The sequence below is a fragment of the Limanda limanda genome, chromosome 7 (genome assembly GCF_963576545.1).
Source record: "Limanda limanda chromosome 7, fLimLim1.1, whole genome shotgun sequence".
In the NCBI taxonomy this organism is placed as follows: Eukaryota; Metazoa; Chordata; class Actinopteri; order Pleuronectiformes; family Pleuronectidae; genus Limanda; species Limanda limanda.
The window spans coordinates 15,575,223-15,596,946 of record NC_083642.1 but is presented as its reverse complement, the minus strand read 5'-3'; the positions used below and the strand labels follow the sequence as shown (position 1 = coordinate 15,596,946).

Here is a 21,724-nt window from a genome sequence, read left to right as displayed (position 1 = left end):
ACCTGTGATAATTTGCCTCTTGCAGGAATTTTCACCCAGCAGCTTATAACAGGTTGAATAGCTGTTATTGTGTTATTGTTTGGTGTATGTTTATTAGTCCACATCTGTATTCTGTTATTTACCCAAATTAAAATCAAATTGCCTTCGTGATTAAAACAGTTGTTTTTGATTTGGAAACTTGAGTTATTTTGATGACAGATTTTTGGGTTTAAATTTTCCAATTAAACATGAATTTTGGCACAAATTCCCAATACTTTGTCCTGTTTTGATATCAAGTATTTACAAGAAATATTCAAGTGTACAAATTCTTATTAATATCTGACACAATGAAATTACATTGTGAATCACAGTCTGCATTATCTTTTCTCAGTAATGTGAGCGTGTGGTTTCAAAATGTACTTTTGGGTGTGATAGAAATTTAAAAAGATCTATATGCTACTGTGAAAAAGTGAGACAGGAGACAATGTTATAGCAAGTTTCCAAGAAATGTTTATTGCATTTAAAGTTAAAACTTTTAATACAAACCACATCAGTTACATAAATAATTTCAGTGAAGGAGACATTTATTGTCTTCCAGTGCAAATAATTGGCTCTGAAGCCATCTTGAGAAAAACACAAATAGAATTATACAAAACAAATAAGCTTTAGGACACAAAAATAAAAGATATTACTATAAATATCAAAATAATCTAATACTGTGGAGAGTCTGAACCCGTCAGACACAAAGAAATTGTTTGGGATCTGATCCAAACATCTTTTGAGGATAGTTAAATTGTGGTTATTGGTCTCAGACTTTAGGCTACTATAACATTATGAGTTCACAGATAATCTGACTGAGGGGGAGTCAGTGTCAAAGATCACAATTTTCTTTCCTGTATTGGGCCTTCGACTGATTGTTGGGCCAGTGCTGTCTGTTTTACTACCAACAGCAATCATGGTCAATTATTTACATCCCAGAAAGCACATACATCAAACAACAGGCGCTACACACAAATACTGCATCACATTCTGCCTGACACCCGATTTTGAGCTCATTCCTGTGGGTTCATCTGCTCAGTATTGATATCCTGCAGAATCAGAGCACTTGAGGAGGTCATATTTCACGTAGCCAACACGGTCCACCTGTCTGCGGGAGTTCATACGCCAGTAGAAGCGATCCCGGCAAAAGTAGATGTGACCTAAAGTAGAAACAATGGAAAACAAATAAATTGCAAAATTCACATATGTGCATATATCTACCGTTACAGTAATGTGATTTGGGTTATTTAGAGTAAACAAAGGTTTGAAATTGACAGATCTATTTACTTTTGTACTGGAATACGTCATGAGCGTCACTGGGGACGCCACCGAAGACGACATCTGTGAACCTGGGGTACCCTTTGTCGATTTTCTGGGCCTTGACGTCAAGCCTGCGTTGATAAGACACAAAACCATCCCAGAAAATGTCACTAAAACTGTCAAAAACAAACAGTCGCTCTCCTCTTAAAGCACAGACTTTAACAATGTCGTAAAATTGTTATGTGTTAACAGTAAGTTTGACTGAACAACCACAGTGGGGGTGGGGTTTAACTGCCCCATTAAAAAAACAAATAAGATGCTAAGAATAGAAGAAATGGTTGAATTTGAGCCAAACACCTTTCAGCAACAACATTCTTCCCAAGCGTAAAAAAAATTACTCGAAGGCACAAGTTCAACTCACCTCCAGAAGTTCTCCCCACTGAAGAGCAGCACTTTGCCCTTCCCTCTCTGCAGCGCTCCCTCCACCTTCTGAACGCTGCTGGGGAGACCGAGCTTCTCAATGCTGCGTGGCCCCAGAACACTCTCCCCTGTGTACACCCAGAATCTGTTCCCTACATAGATAGAAAAAAAATGACAGCGTGAAGCTCTGCACTTCTGTTTTTGTTTTTTAGTGCATGGTACTTTTATATCAACACTTTATAAAGCTTCTTTACCTGAGAAGAAGTACATCTTCTTGGTCAGTGGGTCCTGGAAAGCAGAGTCAATGACAGCTGGCAGTGCTGGCCACTCCTTAGAAAGAGAAAACGGTCCCTTGACTGCTCCATCACCACTGCTGGGCATCTTCCAGTAATTTCTGTCGATTAGTAGATCAAATCAAGACATCCATCAATGCTGCCAGCTTGTTGTCATTTATACTTCTCTTTTAGAAAAAGACTGATTTGCTCACCCGTTCTCAAAAAAGTGTAGTTCTTCATCAATTGCAGTGATGGTGTCAAATTTGGTCAACTGGCAAGCATCTCTGGTTGGGTCCACAGGTTGAGGTGTGGTGGTGGGTCCAGTCGGTTTAGGCTCTGGGTGGGGGGGAGTGGTGGGGGAGTTGGGCTGAGGAGGGGTGGGATCTGGGCCTGTTCCGCCCCCTAAAAACAGAGATGGTAGAGAAGAGTTTAATGATTGAGAGTGATTTTTCTTTTTTTTTTAGTTTTCCAGGAAGCCTGTTGTAACCTCACCGTAGAGATACTGAATGCCTTCAATGTCATCTTTGTTCAGGGAGAAGTTTTCCACATAGCTGTACATGGGGTACATGAGAGCCTCTCTAATGTTGGAGTGATCCAGGCCGAGAGCATGACCAAACTCATGGGCTGCCACCAGGAACAGACTGTATCCTGTTCCACACACAGTACGGACATTTCATGAGTCATGAACGTAAACACACAGCCACATCACTTTGTCCATTCTGCACACTTTGTCTTATATTTATGTTTACTCACCCTGGTCAGGACAAAAACCCCATTTTATGTCCTCGTCAAAGTTGTCAGTGGTACTGCACCACAACTTGCCATCTCCTCGTCCCTCACTGGTGCAGGAGTCATACTCTTTTCCCAGGAAGACAAAGGGGAAGTGGCAGGGCTCTCCCTCTGAATTGCCACCAGATACAGCGGTGTCTAACATGACAACAGAGAACAGTCAGAACACAATCTGCTGTGGCTGAACTCCACACTGTTTACGTGTTGTGGTTCCTGTCACTCACCACGACTGGGACAGAATCCATACTTCTGGTCTTTGTCAAAGTTGCCTGTGGTGGCACACCAGCGGTAACCATCACTGCGGCCCTCTGTGGTGCATTTGTCAAACTCCTGGTCCAGAAAGATGAAGGGGAAGACACACTCAGCTCCGTCTGAGTTACCTCCAATTGTGTAGAGAACTGTAAGGAGTAGAATTGGGGGCAAAGATGAGCGGGCGAAGCGAGTCCACATGTCACAAAAGCAAATGCCCTTATCAAGGTGACCTATGATTGCCCTAGAAGAATAAACTTACGTTCACTTGGACAGAAGCCGTATTTCTTGTCTCTGCTGAAATCAGCTGTAGTGGCGCACCATGGGAGGTTGTCTGAGCGGCCATCAGTGGTGCAGGTGGTGTAGGACTTTCCCTCGAAAATGTATGGGAAGTGGCACATGGCACCTTCCGCATTCCCGTAGCGTGTCTTCACAGCTTAGTTGAGTAAATTAAACATATTAATTTAATGCATGTATGATATGGACACCAGAGGGAGACATCTACACATGTATTGTTCAGGGGAGTAGTATCTTTTGCTATGCATTGCCAATTACCTGGTCCTTTACCCAGGGTCCAGTTCTCATCATCATCAAAGTGAGCGTCTCCCTGGATCCCCTCCCCAGGGGGATAAGCATGAGCCAGAAGGCCATCCTTACCATCGAATGGGTATGGGTCTCCATGGTCTGAATAGAAAATGAAATCATACATCAATCCTTGATTTAGCTCCTAAATAACATTTCAAATACGTAACCTCAGTGTGTACAAAACAACGGAAATGGCCACCCTACACGAACATACCTGCTTTACCAAACGAAATCATGATGTCAGCTGTTCCGTCAAAGAGGCGTGTAAAAGTTAGAGGGGTCACATCACTCCACACCTTGAAGGCTCTGTGAAAGGCATCATCAATCAGGGAGCTCTCCATGTCTGGAGAATAATTAAGGATTCTGTGAAGAGAGAGCAGAATGACAATGAGACCTCTGGATACCCTTCATATGTTGTCCCCTGCTTACAGAGCAGCTCTAGCGTTAGAATGTATTAAAAGCTTGTGTTGAAATTGTCTTTCTCTCTACTCACCTATAAGTGACGTCATTGTGGTCCCATTTGAGGTCTCCCTCAAAGGTTTGGTAGTTGGCCACATCGGGAACCCCACAGCGAGGCCGCTTCATGGCCTCGAGGGTGGACTTATCCAGCTCTCCACTCTCTTCCAGCCCCATCTGCCTCTGCATCCTCTTCAGAGCCTTGGAGGTGGACACCATCGACTGGAAGCCACTGCGGTGCACGCTCTCCAAGTAGCCAAACCTCTGCAGATAAGTCTGAAGGAGAAAATGACAATCAAGGTCAGCGGGTCCAGGTAGACGATTATATCACATGAGAAACAGGGTGGAGTGGGCCCTTAAGAAGTTTTTTGTGACACTCTCATTTCGCTTAAATTGAGTAGAAAATATATTCTCTTTAATTTATATAATAACGATCATTTCTCATCAGTAAATTACCTCCCTGGCACAGCTTTATTGCATTCTGTTTTGGGGATTCTAGTCTATTAAGACAAAATGAACCATCTGCTACTCACATCTGCCAAATCCGAATCAGTCTTGTTTTTGAGGATGTCTCCTGGGAAGATGACGCTGACAGTCTTGAGGGGAAGGCTCCATCCGTCCTGGATGCTTATCCCCAAAACTAAACACACAGCTAAAGCGCAGCATCTCATGATGAGAGCTACTTTGGATTGCTGAAAAAATGTGAGAAAACAAACTAAAAGAGCCCCGCAGGGAGCAAGTGCTCAGTCAGCCAAATGAAATGAAAAAGCCCCTTGAAGATCGGTGTCTTTGGCTTTCCTCCTCTTGGTTTTGACCGGTGGCTCCTGCTGTTGTCTCTCTGGTTTGTGCCCTTAGTTGTGGACCTTGTATTTATGCAGGGTAACTTCTTAGTCACATGTCCTTGTCCCCGCCTACTACCAATCTCAAACCTCCCACTTACATCTTGACAAACTGTCTAGTTACATGGACGTGGGGAAATTCCAAAATATCCACATTTAGCTTTACTAAACAGGTATTGAGTGGTTAACTAATCATTCTTTTTTAGGTCGATTTCAAGCTCAAGGGGCGTGGTGTTGGGTAAACAGTAGTGGTGGTGGATAGGACCAATTATGGCAAAATACTATAAGTTAATGCATGCCTGAAAAACCCACACAAATCATGCGCTTAATGACAAAAAACTTCAGAAGCTTTTAAAGTTTCAGTTTTCTTAGGAGCTTACATAATTAAAACAGGGGAAAAAAATAGATTTGGGAAATAACCTAAAGGTTCTAAACACATTGTGCAGATGCTCAGTGTCGATTGTTGATGTTATCTTTCAATTCATGGGAGAAGCTGTCATGCACATGTATTTGTATTTCTACCTGAGTACAACGCACTCATCATGGGATCTGGCCAGACACTTCTGTTATTTCTATGCTTAAAGTAGTGATATGGTTCCACTTTTTTTTTCATAAATAGAAATTTCCTCTTAATCTAAAGTTGGATTCTGAATAAAATGAGGATAAGTCAAAAGGGGCTCAGTTGCTTTTTTGTTTTCAAAGATGACAAATTACTGAGGTGTTGAAGCCTTTAGATTTGATTGTTTGCAGTGTTACAGTGTTGTTGTTTCTGGCCAGATTCTTTGGAACTATATCCTTCATCATCACCTTATGCTGTTGCTGATGCAACACATCCACTGGCACCATAACCACTAATGAATGCAATACATTGCATTTGTAACCACGCCTATGTCATTTGGTAATGATTTACCAATGTTTCTGTATTTTTCTCAAAAAGAGGACCTGTATTTTTCGTGAGAAATATCTGCTGCATAACAACTTGTGCCATGGATAAAAAACCTCAAACCTCAAACAATGATATATACATATATTTTTATTCTAAAGAACAAATTGAGTGTTTGTTAGTCTTTGGTCTTGAGATTGCCTGCTATGTGCAGTCGTGGGTGCATGTTGGGTAGAGGCTGATATTTGAGAATCAAGGTGTTGTGGGCTTGGATGTGTCTCAGTCAGCACATCATGAGTCACTCTGCTCCCACATGAGTGGCCACAGCTGCAGATGAGGGGCTGCCTTCCAGTGCATTTTCAGATGCAGCTAAATACACAGTTATTTTCAGCTGATAAGTCATAAGAGAGGGTGTTTCCTGTCCAATCCCCCAATAACATTTTTACAAATCAGACAATTGGTTGCAATTAAAACCAGACTTGAACTAAATTAAGCTCCTGTGTTGTGTGTGTGTGTGTGTGTGTGTGTGTGTGTGTGTGTGTGTGTGTGTGTAATTGTATTACGAGTAAGTTTCTATTGTATGCTGCTTTGTTATTATCATTTTTGCTTTGCCACGGTGCTGCATATTATCCCTTTTTAAATGTAAAGCACCTTGAATTTCTTTGAATTTCCTTTCATGGTAAATTAAATCTATTAATGTTCTTATGAGGAGACTGCGTGTTGTTCTTGCGGTTTGATGAGGTGGTGCATCCTTCCTCATTCTTGAATGCTTGGTTCCTGATGTGGTTGACACCTCACACATATTGGAACAATCACACCCCATTTGCTAACCCATTGTTGACGTGTTTAAGAGATGTGGTCATAAATTCTTTTTAAACTGTGTGAAATCAGCATATGTCTACATCGATTTCATTTGTCCTTATATGTTCTCAGTCCTGATGACACACGTCCGCAGTTTTAATGATGACACTCAAGATAGGTTGTAAATCTTTTATTTCCTATATTTACCTCTGAGTTTATTTTCTAGTTTGCAGGATTCTGCAAAAACTACACAACAGATTTCCATGAAATTCTGTGCAGGGTTGAGGCATGACCCAAAGAACAAGCCTTTGAATTTTGGCGTGAATCAAAAATAAGACATGTTAAGGAGACAGATATTTACGAATGTGTGAAATTTGGTGCAGATCCAAATAAATATCCGGATATAGTGAATTTAAATATGGTTTTAAAAGTGGACGGTTTGCCCTTGGTGGTATGGGCTCTCAAGGTGCCATTCTAGTTTGTAATGCTTTTAATGCCATTACTGATTCTTAATTTATATGCACATTATTTATATGATATTCTCAACAACAAACCCAACACATCGTTCCTGGAAATGTTAATTCTGCATTGAACTGAAAAATATGAATTGATTTCAGTGGTATAGAAATGAATACATTTAAAAACATATATAAGATATAAGATATAAGACAGATACACACAGAGAATGCCAGGTACAGCGTAGTTGAATTTAACACATACACAGTCTGTGAAACATGTTTTGTTCAGCTGAGTTATGTTTCATTCAGACTAAATTTGGTCTATGCAGCCTCAAATAGAACGCTCAACAACAGCCCACTTCCATTTGACGCAAGGTTATTTCTTTTTATGTGTCTCATGGCAGATCCCTGGGCCTCCTTTGAAAACATCTGCCACTAATTTCACATGGCGTCAAAGCCTTAATGAATATGGCTCTGTGTATTTTAACAAATGCCACATTTCACTCGGTTTCACCACTCTGCTCTCAAAAAGACGGCTGGCAGGGACGCTCGAAAAAATAAAAATTTTTTGGCATGACCTTCTTCCCCAAATTTCCCCTCAGTGGCAGTGCTGGCGGTTGGCACACGCCACGGAGCTGTATGGGGGGGGGCAAACTGCGTCACCACAGAACTGGATAATATCATCGTAGAGGAGCGAGACCCTCACTGCTTACAAGGCGGGATCTTTATGATGAGGTTAACCGTGTAACAACAGAGCCGTGTAATGTTGAAAAGGTTTTCCTGGGGCTGTTAAAACACACAGAGAGGCTGAATACGACAAAACACTGAATGAATTTTGGCATTTTAAGGTCAGTAATTGCTCAGGGTGAAAACTCTGATGATGCGTGAAGCGTAGTCGTGTATTCGCATGGAAATTCGATGTATTTCATGCTCTGATTTGAAGTAGCTGGCCTGGATCTTTCTGTTTACAGTTGAGCACTGCACAGACAGTTTTGCAACTAGGTCCTTAATTGTGACATGCCCTGTTTAGTTTCAAGCTGCCTTGTTAAAGCAATCTGTTTACGTCTTATGGTATGTTTCTAGCAGGCAGTTATAAATGCAAAAATCACTTCCTGTCTGCGGCAGTTGATGTGGCTCCCTGGCCGTCTTTCCCGTTCAGCTGAGTTGAGTTTTACGACGACTGGTTTGCTGACTTTGTGGTGGGACACAGCGACTGTGCAACTCGCAGGACCATCACAGCGTTTGATGTGGAGGCCGCGTTACCCCATCACCAGGTACTTTACCCAGCCCTGCTGAGTCTGCTGTGCCTTTGCAGTTATTCTGGGAAGAGCTTTGTTTTTATACCCCACTAACCTCTCACAACAGTTTATCTTGGCTCTGCAGGGAGTTCGCCTCTGTGTTTCCTTTGTTTTATTTTCGGTCACTCTGTGTTCTCGACTTCATTTTTCACGATGACAATGAAACTATAAACAGCAATGAACAGCATGTCTAATGTACTGCCTCTGAATATTTGTAACCCCTTTCTAATTAGTCAGGATACTAAGCATGCTTGTGGCTGACACTGATACAAACACAAACAAAACAAATGACACAACCAAAACAGAAACTGATCAAAACAGGCAATGGCCAGGGAGGAAACCATATTGCGGCCTCTACAGCCCTCAAGTGTCACTCATATAACAGCTTGTCTGCAGTGACTCATAAGTCAGCATGATAAATGCGACAGATATAATTCCATGAACACACTGTAAAGTTGTGTACAGTCATCTGAACGGGATCGTAGGAGCACAAGAGGCCAGTGATTTGACTCATGTCTCCCCGGGGCTACAGACAGGAGTGTTACTTCTGCTTCACAAAACACTTTATCAAAGTCTACAGCATTAGTCACCTTTGGGAATATTTCTCTCTCCCTGTGTTTAACCACTTAAGGACTATGAAAGGAATCTAACAAACATACAATGTAAATATTTTTCAACACTCTTAGACATGACTCTCAGATACCGAACGTGTAATAATAGTGATAATGACACTCTTCATATTTGTGCTGTGTCATCCTATGTCACAGCCAGCCCTGGCTGAGCAACATAAAATACAAGGTTAGCTTAAAGTAGGTCATTCCAAGTGAACTTCTCTTACTGTGTGAAAACGGAATACAATAAAACAAAAAGTAGATCGTAATGTCTCAATCTGATGAAACCTTCATCTGGTTCACATTAGCAGATGACTACTTCTCTCGATCTGATGTGGTAGAGTCAAGTTCCAGCTCACTGCTGCAGATCATAGCAACGTTCAACATCAGCTTGATCAAAGCTGTTCAAAAAACGCATGTCATATAACCCATTTCTGCTTATCGCTGTTTTCTTTCCCTCCACTCTGGCCCTGATTCTTTGGTGGAAACCACAGACCAAAATGTAAACTTCCTCTGCTTCCACTCAGGTACTCTACAGGATTGGGACACAAACTGATGAGTGAAGCAGGATATGACAGGACAGCCTTTAACCACAGGGATGCACGTAGACTAATGTTTTGCAATGACTTGGTATATGTATATAAATATACATAAATAAACTGACACACACACATACGTATGTACACGTCTATATACATCTATAAACTAATATATAAATATATATATATATACACACACACACATCTACACATCTGTATATATATTTATGAAAGAGAAACAGATAGATAGCCTCACAAAGAAAGAAGAGAGAATGAAACACAACAAAGATTCCCATGCCAGAGGCCGGTCAGGGACACTGTGGTACATCGTCGGCGCCTTAACCCCGAGGCCACCCGAGGGAGTTATAATTTTAAATGATGCTGCTGACAATTTGTATGACCTCGTGTAATGATATAATATCAGTAACAAGCAGCAGGCGGTTTTGGCCAAAAGCCGAGCGAGAGGGTAGAGTACGCCTGCCGAGGCGTGGGCTGCCCCTGCTGAACAAGTCCAGGCAGGCAGTGTTGTGTTGACTTTAGGGACCGCCATCTTCACCACCACTGTTAAAAGCTCATGACTGGCAGTCATAAGCAGTAGCCTCGATGGGCGTTCCATTCTCTGCCATCCAAATCGCAGCCACAGTGTGTCACTCCCTGAGCCACATTGTGAGCTCTGATTTCATCTAATATTATTATATTCCCATCTCACGTCACATGAAGCAAAGCCTCCATAACTTTTTTTAAAGAGTAGTTTTTAAAATCCTCTAGGAAAACAGAGAGCCTGTAAAGTAAAACAAATAATGTGCTGTGCTAAGTTAACGTTGTGTGAGCTGTCATATAAACAGAGTGAGTAATAAGGAGGTCATGTAAGTTACGCTCCATTCAACAGATTTTTAAAAACAATCTGTCAGAAAATGGGAAGAGGTTGGGAATTTACCCTTGTTGACAAAGGACAAGCAGCTGATAGCATGCGGGAAGTGAGTCAGGCTCAGCACTTCAGCTGCCCATGCACACTCTGGCTCAGACTTGTTGAGGCAGGCACTTATTTCTCCCTCTGATGTGTTTGCTCAAAGTTCCCACATGTGGGGTTGCCGAGGTTTGAACTCGCACGGCCTTAAATAAATGCAGCATTTTTCCCTCCGGGACAACGACGTGGATTGTAACGTACAAACTGTCATTTTCCTGCAATAGAGAAAAACAACTTGTACCTTGACATTACTCCTGGTTGTTTTGTTGGAGGTTGTAAAGCTGCTAACGTCACTGCAGCTGATAGCAATAAATCCAGCAGAACACCTTCCCAGGCATTTAGCATTTTTACCTTAAGTTACCTGTTTGAAATGCCAGAGGAGAGAAGCAATAAATAAAAAATCCAAACTGCTTTCACCGTCTTTTTATCCTGTACGTCATTCTGAAGTTCATCAGCGGGTCCCTGTGACAGCATGTGGGAGATATTGACGTGGGAACATTTTCGGGATAATACTTTTGAGATCTTTTTGAAATAATCAACAACTTCAGCCAGCGGTTTGCTGCTTACAAATCTACAATTATAAAATAAAAAGTTGTTAGTGATAAAAAGTAGACGATAAACTGTCTGGTCACTTCTACTGTGCAGCCCTTGAAGTGCAGATTCTTGTTTTGGTGTTTGCTTTGCTGAACAGTATGAAACAGGCCAGTTTAAGCATGTGGTCCAACTGAACAACACTGGCTTCACAGTCTGTCTGAGCACAGTGGATGTCAATTAAAATGTGAAACAGTGTTTTTTACTTCTATATCCATTCCAAGATCTCATTGTAGATATGTCTCTGGGTTATGATTAGTTTTTTTCTCAAGGAGCTAAGCAGGTCTTTGGAAGTGCCATCAGACGATTTTGAATAAAAGCCTTCGGATACTGAACTGGTCACCAGGACCCGTGGGAGAAGCTTAATGAAGGAACCAGATGTGACCTTCTTCCCCTTCATCACACACAGAGCCAGATACACAGTCCTCCTGGCCCTGCTCAGTTTGACTCAGAGGAGCAAAAATCATCTTTACCAGCAGGGGGCCCTCTCTCACAAGGACAGTCACTGGTGACAGAAATACAGGCTCTGGTACAGGGAATTAGTGTGAGGGTGAAAATGTAGCATCAAGCTTTGACAGCCACATACTGTATGTGGAAAATCTCTCTTTGACCCGAGGGTGTTAATTATGCAGCAAACAAAGCAGGAAACATCGCTGCTCGATTTGTTACATAAAAACGTCCTTTTCAATGAAATAATTTGAACCTTTTATTCCAAATTGTCTTCGTCAGGGTATATGCAGGAGGAAATGTTTCCATATTATAACCTTTCTTCAAGGCTGTGCGTTCAAAATGCCTCCTGAGGCAGACATTGGATTTAAGACGTGATTGATGTTGTTCTAAAAGCCTGTTTGGTGAATGACTGATTGCTTGGGTATATTTGTTTTCTTTGTTCGCCCCGATGCCATTACATCGAAGGGTATTCACACATGCTGCGATCCGTCATTCCTTATTTTTGGTTTGTAGAAGACAATTAATCAGAGAGCTTCAGCGCTTTTAGATTATATTCACAAGGAGGACTGATGACATTAATCCAATAATGCTTATCTAAAACACGTTGCATATTATCACGTCTTCATCGGCCCTGTTCAGTTGTTACAGCATGGATGCAAATTTCCCATCTGCTGTAAATTAGCATCCACTCGTTTTCTTTAGGTTTTCAGTTGCAGATTCTCATTAGTGACGATGCCAAACGGATGGTCCCACACAAACACAGATGCTCTCTCAGCACAATCGCTCGGTTTTCATGAATGATTGCTTTTCTGGGAAATCACACGGAAGAACGCCAGCAGTCAACCGTATACATGATGGCGGATGTTTCTCCGCGTTATCTTGCGTAACACCATCATACTGTAAATGCTGATGTGACTTAATCCAAGACAGATGTTGTGGTGGTGCATAAACTGTTCTGACAAGGGGCCTTGTTTCCAGTTGTGCAGCAGCAACGGGGGCACGACAACTTTGCTTATTCATGATGCCGGATCAAAGGCCAGGTAGATCAAAGTGCTCCTCCATTTTTGATAAGAAAAAAACCTTCACTGGGACATAAATATCATTCCTTGCATTTTCCCCTCAGCCTGCCCCCGGTGAAGGAACAGATAGTCGTTGGGGAATTGAAACGTTTTTGTCTGTCAGAGCTTCGGCTAATGTACAGAGCAAAGTATTGACCTGAAACATGGTTGATATTGATCCAAATAGGAGTCTTTCACCAACGGAGAAAAGGGCAGGCGTGGCGGTCATTTGCATTTTTGTTATAACAACCCTTTGATGTTAAATTTACCTTAGGTCCAAACCACATGATTACCAAAATACATTTTTCTTGTGAAATTCCTTTGCAAACCAAACACATGCAAATAAACTCTGACATCTTCACTCTGATCACAACAGGCCAGTGCTGTGGGCTCCGCTCCTCCCTTCAGGATCTGCGGACAATAGCCGCGTTAGCCCCAAGGACAGTAGGTTACCACAGGGAAAGGTCACCTCTGCTATATTAGAAATACAAAGCAGTGGTATTTCCTTTCCTCATTTATTCGTAGTTCTTATCTTTAGTTTCCTTCATCCTGATATTGGGTCCTGCCCTGAAACTTAACATCTTTGCATCCAGTAAACTGAGCCAACATGATGAGAATAACCTCACAGACTGAATATGTAAAACATTCCAGCAGTTGAACCAGACTATTGATTTGCATTTCTTTCTGGTCAGTGTAACATTGCATAAAAGTGCATTCATGCTCAGTTTTTATGGATTCTTGACAAGCTATATTTGAAAGAGGTTACAGAAATGAATAAATTGACAGCTTGACTTAGATTACGTGCTCTCTCCAGGAAAATCTTACGTTGCCAGATATTAAAGGAATTCACACACAGAGGAGAGAAATGGGCTGTCAGAGCTGTGACAACTCTCGACTGTTATCCAAGAGCCGCTTTCTGCATTATTGCACCGTGGTAATGAGAATTCTGACAGCGCTGCTGAGCTGCAACAAGGTGCCAATACAAAGTAGAGATATCCGGGGGCCTTATGTGTTGATTACTGTGGGAAAATTATAATTCAGGAGGTGCTTTCTTGTCAAGAGGAGTGAATGGGTAGAAAATATGACTGATATAGTGTTCTGTTTAAAAAAAAAACACCTGAATTGATGGACCACGTAGGAGGGTGTTTGTATGAATGAGTGTATCATCTATTTGCAGACAGGAAGTGGTTTTGTAGGAGGGAAAGACTGAACAGCATTTATCTTTAGACCTGCATTTACTTTCTCGTTTATTCACCTGTTCTGTTGAGGACAGCAGAAATAAGCTGTAAACAATGACATGATATCACCTTGTAAGTTAGTATGTTAAAACTGTTTCCAAACAGACATAGAAACATCAGTTCTCATTTTGGAGGCATAATCATGGGCACCTGAAGAATATAAGTCCAATGTTCTCAAATTTCATCACCAGCCAGAAACAAAATACCTAGACTGCAAAATGCACCCTGGCATGCAGACTATAGGCAAATTGTTAAGAATTACCACTTAACCGCAACTTCTACACATCTACTTCTGGCTGAGGGACCGTCTGTCTGTCTGTCTCTACAAGTAATGTCAAATAAAGCAACAAACCAAAGCAATGCAGACCTCAATCGACCCCTTTAGTGAGATTAACTGACAACATAAAGTAATTGTTCTTATGAAATTAGTGCACTGAGAATTTGTCTTCCAGAAGTTTTTGTATAACACATTGGTTTCTCCGTTATATTGTTGTGAGAAACACAACAGCGTCAGGTTAAGGACCTTTTTGTTAAATTGAAATAAATACATGTCTCGTGCTGAAAATCAGCTGAGACTTTTTTTGTGTTAAACAAGACTGTGCTGTGCCTTAAACCATACAAAGTTTAATAAAGTTGTAGTCATTGCGAGCAGTTACAGTGCAAGATTGGCAAATAAATACTTGACATCAACAAATAACTTGACATTCTGTATCTACATTTTTACCAGACCAAATGACAACATTTTGTAACCAGGATGTTTATAGAAAACATAATCCAACAAGAATGGCATTCAGTAGAGTGGATATCTCCACCAAGGCCCAGCGGTCGCCTTAAATTCAACTGAGCCTCACCAACTTCCACACACTCATTGATATCAGTCCCCACAGTGGGACTGACATGTAAGATCCATGTATCACTTCCCCCCTGAAATGGTGAAAATGTTGAAAGAAGCCCTATGTCACAATCTTAAAAAAAAGCGAAAAATGTCCACACTAAATTGAATGTGTTCTTCTCTGACCCATACCACATCATCTCACAAAGTTTTGTAGAAATTCGTTCAGTTTTTTGTGTGTAATCTTGCTTACAAACAAACAAATCAACCAACAAACAAACCGACAGGGGTGAAAACATAACCTCTTTGGCAGAAGTAATCAGCATTACGTTTCTTAGCCCTGCGATTCGCTGGAGACCTGTCCAGGGTTTACCCCGCCTTTCCCCAATGTTAGCTGTGATTGGCTCTAGCTCCCCACGAGACCCCCAAAGAATAAATGGTAAAGATAATGGATGCATGGACTACATTTCTTTCACATATTTACTGGCAGACAGGTTTGGATTGTGTGCTCAGTCCTAACGTTTGCACCACAAGTCATTCATCAAGCTCAGAAAAAAAAAAAAAAACAGTGAAACAAATTTGTATTTTCCACTGTCCTATGGGGATGAACATTGTAAAGGTCACCTAGAAAAATAATTAGCTATAGAAAGCACATGATTATCATACATTTATTCATCCACTGTTTACCTCACATCTGTGATATGTACAGTCTACCTGGCCTGTATGATTTGTAGACAGGTGGTGCGGGTTGAATTAAGGTTTCAGTTGACACCGTCACATCGGTCGTCAAAATGTTTCCTGCTCGTCCCTGACAGAAAGATGTTCGTCAAGACAGCGAGAGAAAAAGTCTTACATAAGAGATTGTCACCCACTTAGGAGAACATCAGTGAAACCAGAGCTCGGAGGCTTCACAAGAGACACAACAAAATGACTTTACATTCTTACACAGTCTTTTCTTTCCATGTCAGCGACACTGACCATAGTTTAATCTCTACACGCTCCAGTTTGGCTGTATGCAAAAAAAGTTGAGCTTGTAGGGTTGTAAAGATACTCACAATCTTCAGGTTATCCTTTCTAGTCCCGTCCCTCTAATGAAATACTGAATAAGGCCATGGAAGCCACTGTCTCTGTGGTCAGTTGTGATAAGGTTATCATCAGTCCACGTGGGGGGGAACAGAAAAAACACAAGCAACAAAAAGCCTGATCATAGCACCAGCTGGCAAGGAGGCTGGATAAACAGGGGCTGTAAGTGCATCTGGTCTCTCTCCCCTGTGACTTGCGTTCGTCTTGCAGACACGAGTTTCCTGCACGCAGCTTCTAAAAGGTTAGAACCTCCCCGTCCCTCCAGCTGTTTGTTTCTTATCCCTGGCCACCTCCGTTTTAATGGATCCTTGCTGCTGGGTGACTGAAGGTCTCCGCTCCAGTGGGGAAGAGTTATGGGAGTAAAAAACATGCCTCGTTGCAGAGATATATATCCCATAGTGCTACTTGCTCTGCCACTGTTGTGCTATTAAGACCCTGAAGAAGTGATGAGCATTCACAGCTGTGATGCCAGAGTCTCCTATTTACATTATTATTACATTCATGTTCTTCAGCCACTGTCAGTTGAAACACACACACACACAGTAGTACAGTAGTAAGATGACCTGCTCCACAATGTTCATTCTACAGCAAGTTCTGATAATCTGATACTGAGCAACCACAATAACTTACATTGCACGTTTTTGTAATGTTCACACCAAGCTGTTTCACCAAAAGGAACCAAACTGTTAAAGCTTAATATCTTCAGTCTGTTACTAAGATAGACGCTGTCACTGTCAATACAACTTCCATTATTGCGAGGTTTATAAATACCCTTTTTGCCTTGTTTTTCTTTTTCTCACCAAGCCTTCAGTAAATCCTCTTCTGCTGAGATAAAGATACATGACCTTGCTGTATTTATTATCCAAGTCGTTTCAGTCACTTCATCGTAGCGCTTCAGACTCTCCCACTAGATTACATTCAGGTGAGGAGCGAGCCAATGCATGTGTACTGATCATTACTTTTTCAGCCCAGTAAATCCGTTCCATCCCTTGGCTTAGACTGTGTTCTGCTCCAGTGAGGCCGGATGCTCTTTAGGCTTCTGCAGTGGTTCGGGCCTCTGGTTCTGCTGCGGCTGCTCAGGTGGAGACTGCAGCTGTGGTGGTGGATCAGACTTAGGGACTTCCTTCTTGGGTGGCAGGGCATGCAGTGGCTCTGAATTGGGCATCTCCTTCCTGTCGCTGGGCTGAATCTCCAGAGCTGGCGTGTCCTTGCAGCAGAAGTACTGGTGCCAGATTTTCCGGAAGGCTGTGCGGAACTTCTTGATGCGAAAAGCGTAGATGATTGGGTTGACAGCGGAGTTGCCGTGGGTGAGCAGGATGGCGACGTAGATGACGGATATGGGCTTCTTGCAGTCAGGGCAGAAGAGTGTGATGCAGTTGATGATGTGGAGGGGGAGCCAGCTGACAGCAAAGAGAAAAAGGACCAGGGCCAGGGATTTAGCAAGATTCAGCTCCTTGTCGTAGTACTTGTTGGGGTCAGTGTGGCTGGTGGTGAACTTCTTTCTGTTGAGTTGCTTGTGGATCATGTAGAAGATCTCTGCATAGATAACCAGCATGAGGAGGAGCGGCGGCAGCACCCAGCCGAAGAAGTTAAAATACACCATGTAGTCCATGCTGATGACATTTTCAAACTGGCAGGTGATAATGAGGTTGGAGCTGTTGAGGCCGTCCTGCTGGAGGCGCCTCAGGTTGTTCCAGCCCAACATTGGTGTGAAGCCCACGATGAAAGCCACCGTCCAGCAAACAACCACCGCCAGCCCTGCTCGCCGAGGGGTCACCACCTGCTTGTACCTGCAGGAGCAAACAACACAGCCTCATGTCAGCACTTTCTCTAACAGCACTCAGGGGGAGAGCGAGCTTTCTTTTCTGCCTCGATTTTCATTTTTTGGCAGTTTCCTTGTATTGACAAAAATCAAGACTTAAAGGAAAGAGCTATCATATTAGAGCAGAAACCCCTGGACTCCCTCCACAAAGCTTCTTGCAGGATATTTCCGCTTCAACAAGCCAGCCTCTGGAAACCCTTGTCAGTACCTTACCCTTTTCAGCTCTGCTGGGTTTCATACTTCTTTCGTTCAGAGGAAAACTGGAATATAGTTGGTAAAAGTCAATATCATCTACTAATTTACTACAGCAGCATGAAAAATACAAAAAAAAAAAAAAAAATAGAAGCTGCAGTGTTTGGCATGCTACAACCGACTTGCATTGTTAACAGTGTTTATGGATACTAAGCAGGGGGGAGACGAAGGTCCAAGATGAAGAGACACTTAAATCTTATCACCGCATGTGACCGATGAATGACACAGAGGGAGACTCAGCCCTATACTTGCCTACAGCCAGAGAGGAAAACGGTTATCTGATCCGGCACGTTTGGAAAGTGTGAAACAATTAATTCCTCTTATATAGTGAATAGGATAGTGAATGGTTGATATGTTGTAATGGGAAACATTAGCAATGATAACCTCAGCCTTGTTTAAGTATAGCTTGAGGAAAAGGCTGTCATAGGTTCTGTGTGCTGGAATATAGTATCGATTAGTGATGCATGTGTTAAGTTGTGTCTACGTCTGAAGATCGTTATTCACACTGAGCCTGGAGACCGGCCTGCTCGGAAAAAGATCAGATAATGATCTAACAGAGACTACGGAAAAAAAGAAAGAAAGAGGAATGTTAGTGCTTCGTGAACTGAGAAGCTGATGTTTGATTTGAATAACATGTGCAAGGCATCGTTGTCGTAGGGATGAAGCAGGGGCGGCTCCTGGCATAGGCGAAGTAGGCGGTTGCCTAGGGCGCAAAATGCCGAGAGGGCGGCACAAGGGACTGATTTATCATGACGTGACACATGCAATATAAACCAAAACATTCACATCACAACATCATCTTCTAAACCCGGGGACGCACCGGAGATAGAAGCGCAGCGAGGCGCCACGAAAGCTGTCCGCTTCCTTTCCGCGCCCATGTTAAATAATTGGGCTGTTCGCACCGGCAGCGTCGTGCCGGGAAGCTGCGGGCAGCGCCGCGGCCGGCTCGCGATCTGCAGCGATGGTTCCGGGGTCTGTTCTATTTTTTTCGCTCGCTGCGAGCAAATCGGGCCGGAAAACACACTGAAAATTGATATATTTCAAACGATCTATCATGTCACTACAGATATGATGTCGGAAATGGCAACACAGTTGTAAGTGCTGTTGTGGCGATCTCAGGGTATTCTGCCGTGACTTTAATCCAGGACACCGGCAGAGTTGTTTTCTCAAACATACTTTAAGGGCCGCCGTCATTTGCGATCTCGGGCAGCTGATCTTTTTCTTAAACAGACCTGCTGGATTCACCTGGTTTGATGACAAATGGGTCCGACAAATACCGTGCTGGTTTGTGGTCAGCGAAAAAGTGACGTGACCGAGACGAGCGTCTTGACATGCATAAAGCATGAGTCATAACGCAGAGGATCCGGTAATTTTTCAAAATAAAACGGTTTTATTTTGAAAAACTACCGAATACTAGATAAAACAGAAAACATGTAAAATGTTTATTCTTTCTGTGCGGCCCGGTACCAAATGACCCACAAATGGGCCTGTTGCCCTGTTGATTACAATAAATAGGTCTAAAAAATATATGTATTGTGTTTGACTGTTCAGTACTGTTCATATTCATTACATTTAAAAAGCAGACATAAAGGTAACTTAAAAGTTACTTTCCCTAGTAACTAATTACTTTTGATATACAGTAACTGGTGGGGTAAATCAATTACTTTTAAAAGAAGTGACTAGTAAATGTAACTAATTACTAATTTTCAGTAACTTGCCAAACACTGCTTAATCCACACATTTGTCAGTTGTGTCTAAACAGACAGAAACACACAAGCACATACTCTCTTGTGTGTGTGTGTGGGGAGGCGTGTTAGACTGTGGTAAGAGTTGAAGATGAGTCAAAAAAGGATTAAATTATCAGGTGCACGATTCAGAAAGCGCAGCAAAGTAGGGGAGGAGAAGAAAGAACAATATAGAGGTAGAATCACCCCAATTCATCATTAATGTTTATTTTTGTCGACATATGCTGTCAGTACAGCTGATTTCAGACTTTTTATATTTTTATTATATATTTTTATTATTTTTTATAGCTTACAATTTTGTCTGCCTGTGTGTGCATCTGTATACAGTCCAAAAGTTCTTGGGGATGCATGACAATTTGCGTGTGTATGTTGGGGGGGGCGCCATTCTGAAACCCCGCCTAGGGCGCCAACATTGCCAGGGCCGGCCCTGGGATGAAGCTTGTTATGACAGACAATATATATGCACTAAGGTGTTTTATACAAATGAGACTAAAAAGCTCAAATGCATGATATAAGTGCTATCATGAACCTTGAAGAGCTTCTGGTGTCTTAGACATGAGATTAAAGTCTGAGGCCATCACAGACAATGTTCCCAGACAATATATTCCCTCTCTTCTACACGCTTATCTGTGGAGCCTTTCAGCTCCACTGCTCAGCCTTTTGTTTCCGCCTGGCATGAGAAACCACCGCTGGTGCTGTGCATCAGATACAGAAAGCGTAGACTGAACAGCGTTGACAACAAACCTGAATCTCTTCTTTTGTTTCCTAAAGAGACAACAGAAGAGATTCGTGTGAATACAACATCCCTCCGAAACCCCAAAATGTTCTAAATCTGTCACTATTGTCCTGTTCCACACATATTAGAGATCCTGGGGAGGGAGGCACTAATCAGAGCTGTTAGGTGATCAGCCATGTTCTGGTTAGCTGTCATGTCAGCACTGGTGAGTCAGATATATGTGCACGTAAAGGGACTGGCATCCTGTGAAGTGATACAAGACCCATGAGGGAAGCAATGCCAACAGCACAGGAGCTGTGTATGACTTCTGCTGTGTGTGTGTGTGTGTGTGTGTGTGTGTGTGTGTGTGTGTGTGTGTGTGTGTGTGTGTGTGAGTGTGTGTGAGTGTGTGTGTGTGTGTGTGTGTGTGTGAGAGAGAGAGAGAGAGAGGGAGAGAGAGAGAGAGAGAGAAGGCTAAATTCGCTTGAAAATAAAATAATCATAATCATAATCATAATCAAACATCATCATCATCATCATCATCAGGATCATCTTTTCATGTGGAACATCCATGTCTCTCCACATAATGTGCATGTGCTGTGAAACCCCCATATTACCTGGTCGGGATCTTGACCCTGAGATAGCGGTCAATTGCAATGGCCAGGAGGGCGAGGATTGAACTTTGCGTCAGCACCAGCACCGTGCACGCCACGAGCAGGCAGCTGTAAAAGTGAGTCTGAAGTCCGATGCTGATGGTGAGTGCCAGGGGGATGACGAGGGCGCCCACCGCAATATCCGCCAGAGCCAGGGAGACGATGAAGCAAAACGTGTTATCTCGCAGCGACTTGTTAATTTTCACCGCCCAGACCACCATCACGTTCCCGATCACAGACGCGACCGCGATCACCACCTCCATCCCGATGTAGAAGGGTGGTGCTCCGGGCATCCTCGCAAAAGCACCTCTGTCCTTAATGATGAGAATACGGTGGATTTCAGTGAAGCCAACTGTGCGCTTTTGTGCGTAAAACTGTTTTCCCAACGAGGTGTGCGTCCATCACTTCGGTTATAAGTTGCAGGGGGAAGAATCCAGTAAGTGGTTTACAACGGAGTAAAAGCGTGAAGAAGCAGCACATCGAGGATGAAGGCTATTTCCTTTGCAGCAGGTGTTGAGGTCTGCGGGCTGCTGTGCTGTGCGTCGCTCCTGCTTCTCTGCGCCCTGCGTGCGCCTCCGCTTGGCCAAGTGCACCTGCCCGTCCCATGCGCTCCGGCACATACAGTGGAGGGCTTTGTCTTCAGCTGCGGTGTGATTCAAAAACAAATCTGCTCTCTAGCCAAGCAAATGAGATATAGTGGGAAAAAAGGCACAGTTGCAGCTCCATGCACGCACAGGCAGGCAGGCAGGCGGGTACTCCCTCCTTCTCTCTCCCCCTCGTAGCGATCTCCGTAAGAACAATGATGCAGTTGCGTACAATAGCAGTTAGGCGATTTTT

At 42.8% G+C, this 21,724-nt stretch overlaps 2 protein-coding genes across 2 annotated transcripts; both read right to left on the bottom strand.

Annotated features, from left to right (window-relative positions):
- Positions 1 to 1,053: 1,053 nt before the first annotated feature.
- On the bottom strand, positions 1,054 to 4,723 carry mmp9 (matrix metallopeptidase 9). The gene is made up of 13 exons (XM_061074618.1): positions 4,586 to 4,723; positions 4,090 to 4,328; positions 3,811 to 3,959; positions 3,567 to 3,695; positions 3,274 to 3,447; positions 2,987 to 3,160; positions 2,727 to 2,900; positions 2,466 to 2,621; positions 2,186 to 2,375; positions 1,953 to 2,092; positions 1,700 to 1,850; positions 1,306 to 1,409; positions 1,054 to 1,178 (listed from the first exon to the last, which is right to left on the bottom strand). Exons 1-13 carry the CDS (start codon positions 4,721 to 4,723, stop codon positions 1,054 to 1,056), a joined length of 2,043 nt encoding a protein of 680 aa, XP_060930601.1.
- An 11,971-nt stretch (positions 4,724 to 16,694) lies between these two features.
- Positions 16,695 to 21,180, bottom strand: adora1b (adenosine A1 receptor b). Its single transcript, XM_061074616.1, has 2 exons — positions 20,852 to 21,180; positions 16,695 to 17,490 (listed from the first exon to the last, which is right to left on the bottom strand). The coding sequence occupies exons 1-2, from the start codon at positions 21,178 to 21,180 to the stop codon at positions 16,695 to 16,697; spliced, it is 1,125 nt and encodes a 374-aa protein (XP_060930599.1).
- Positions 21,181 to 21,724: the final 544 nt, after the last annotated feature.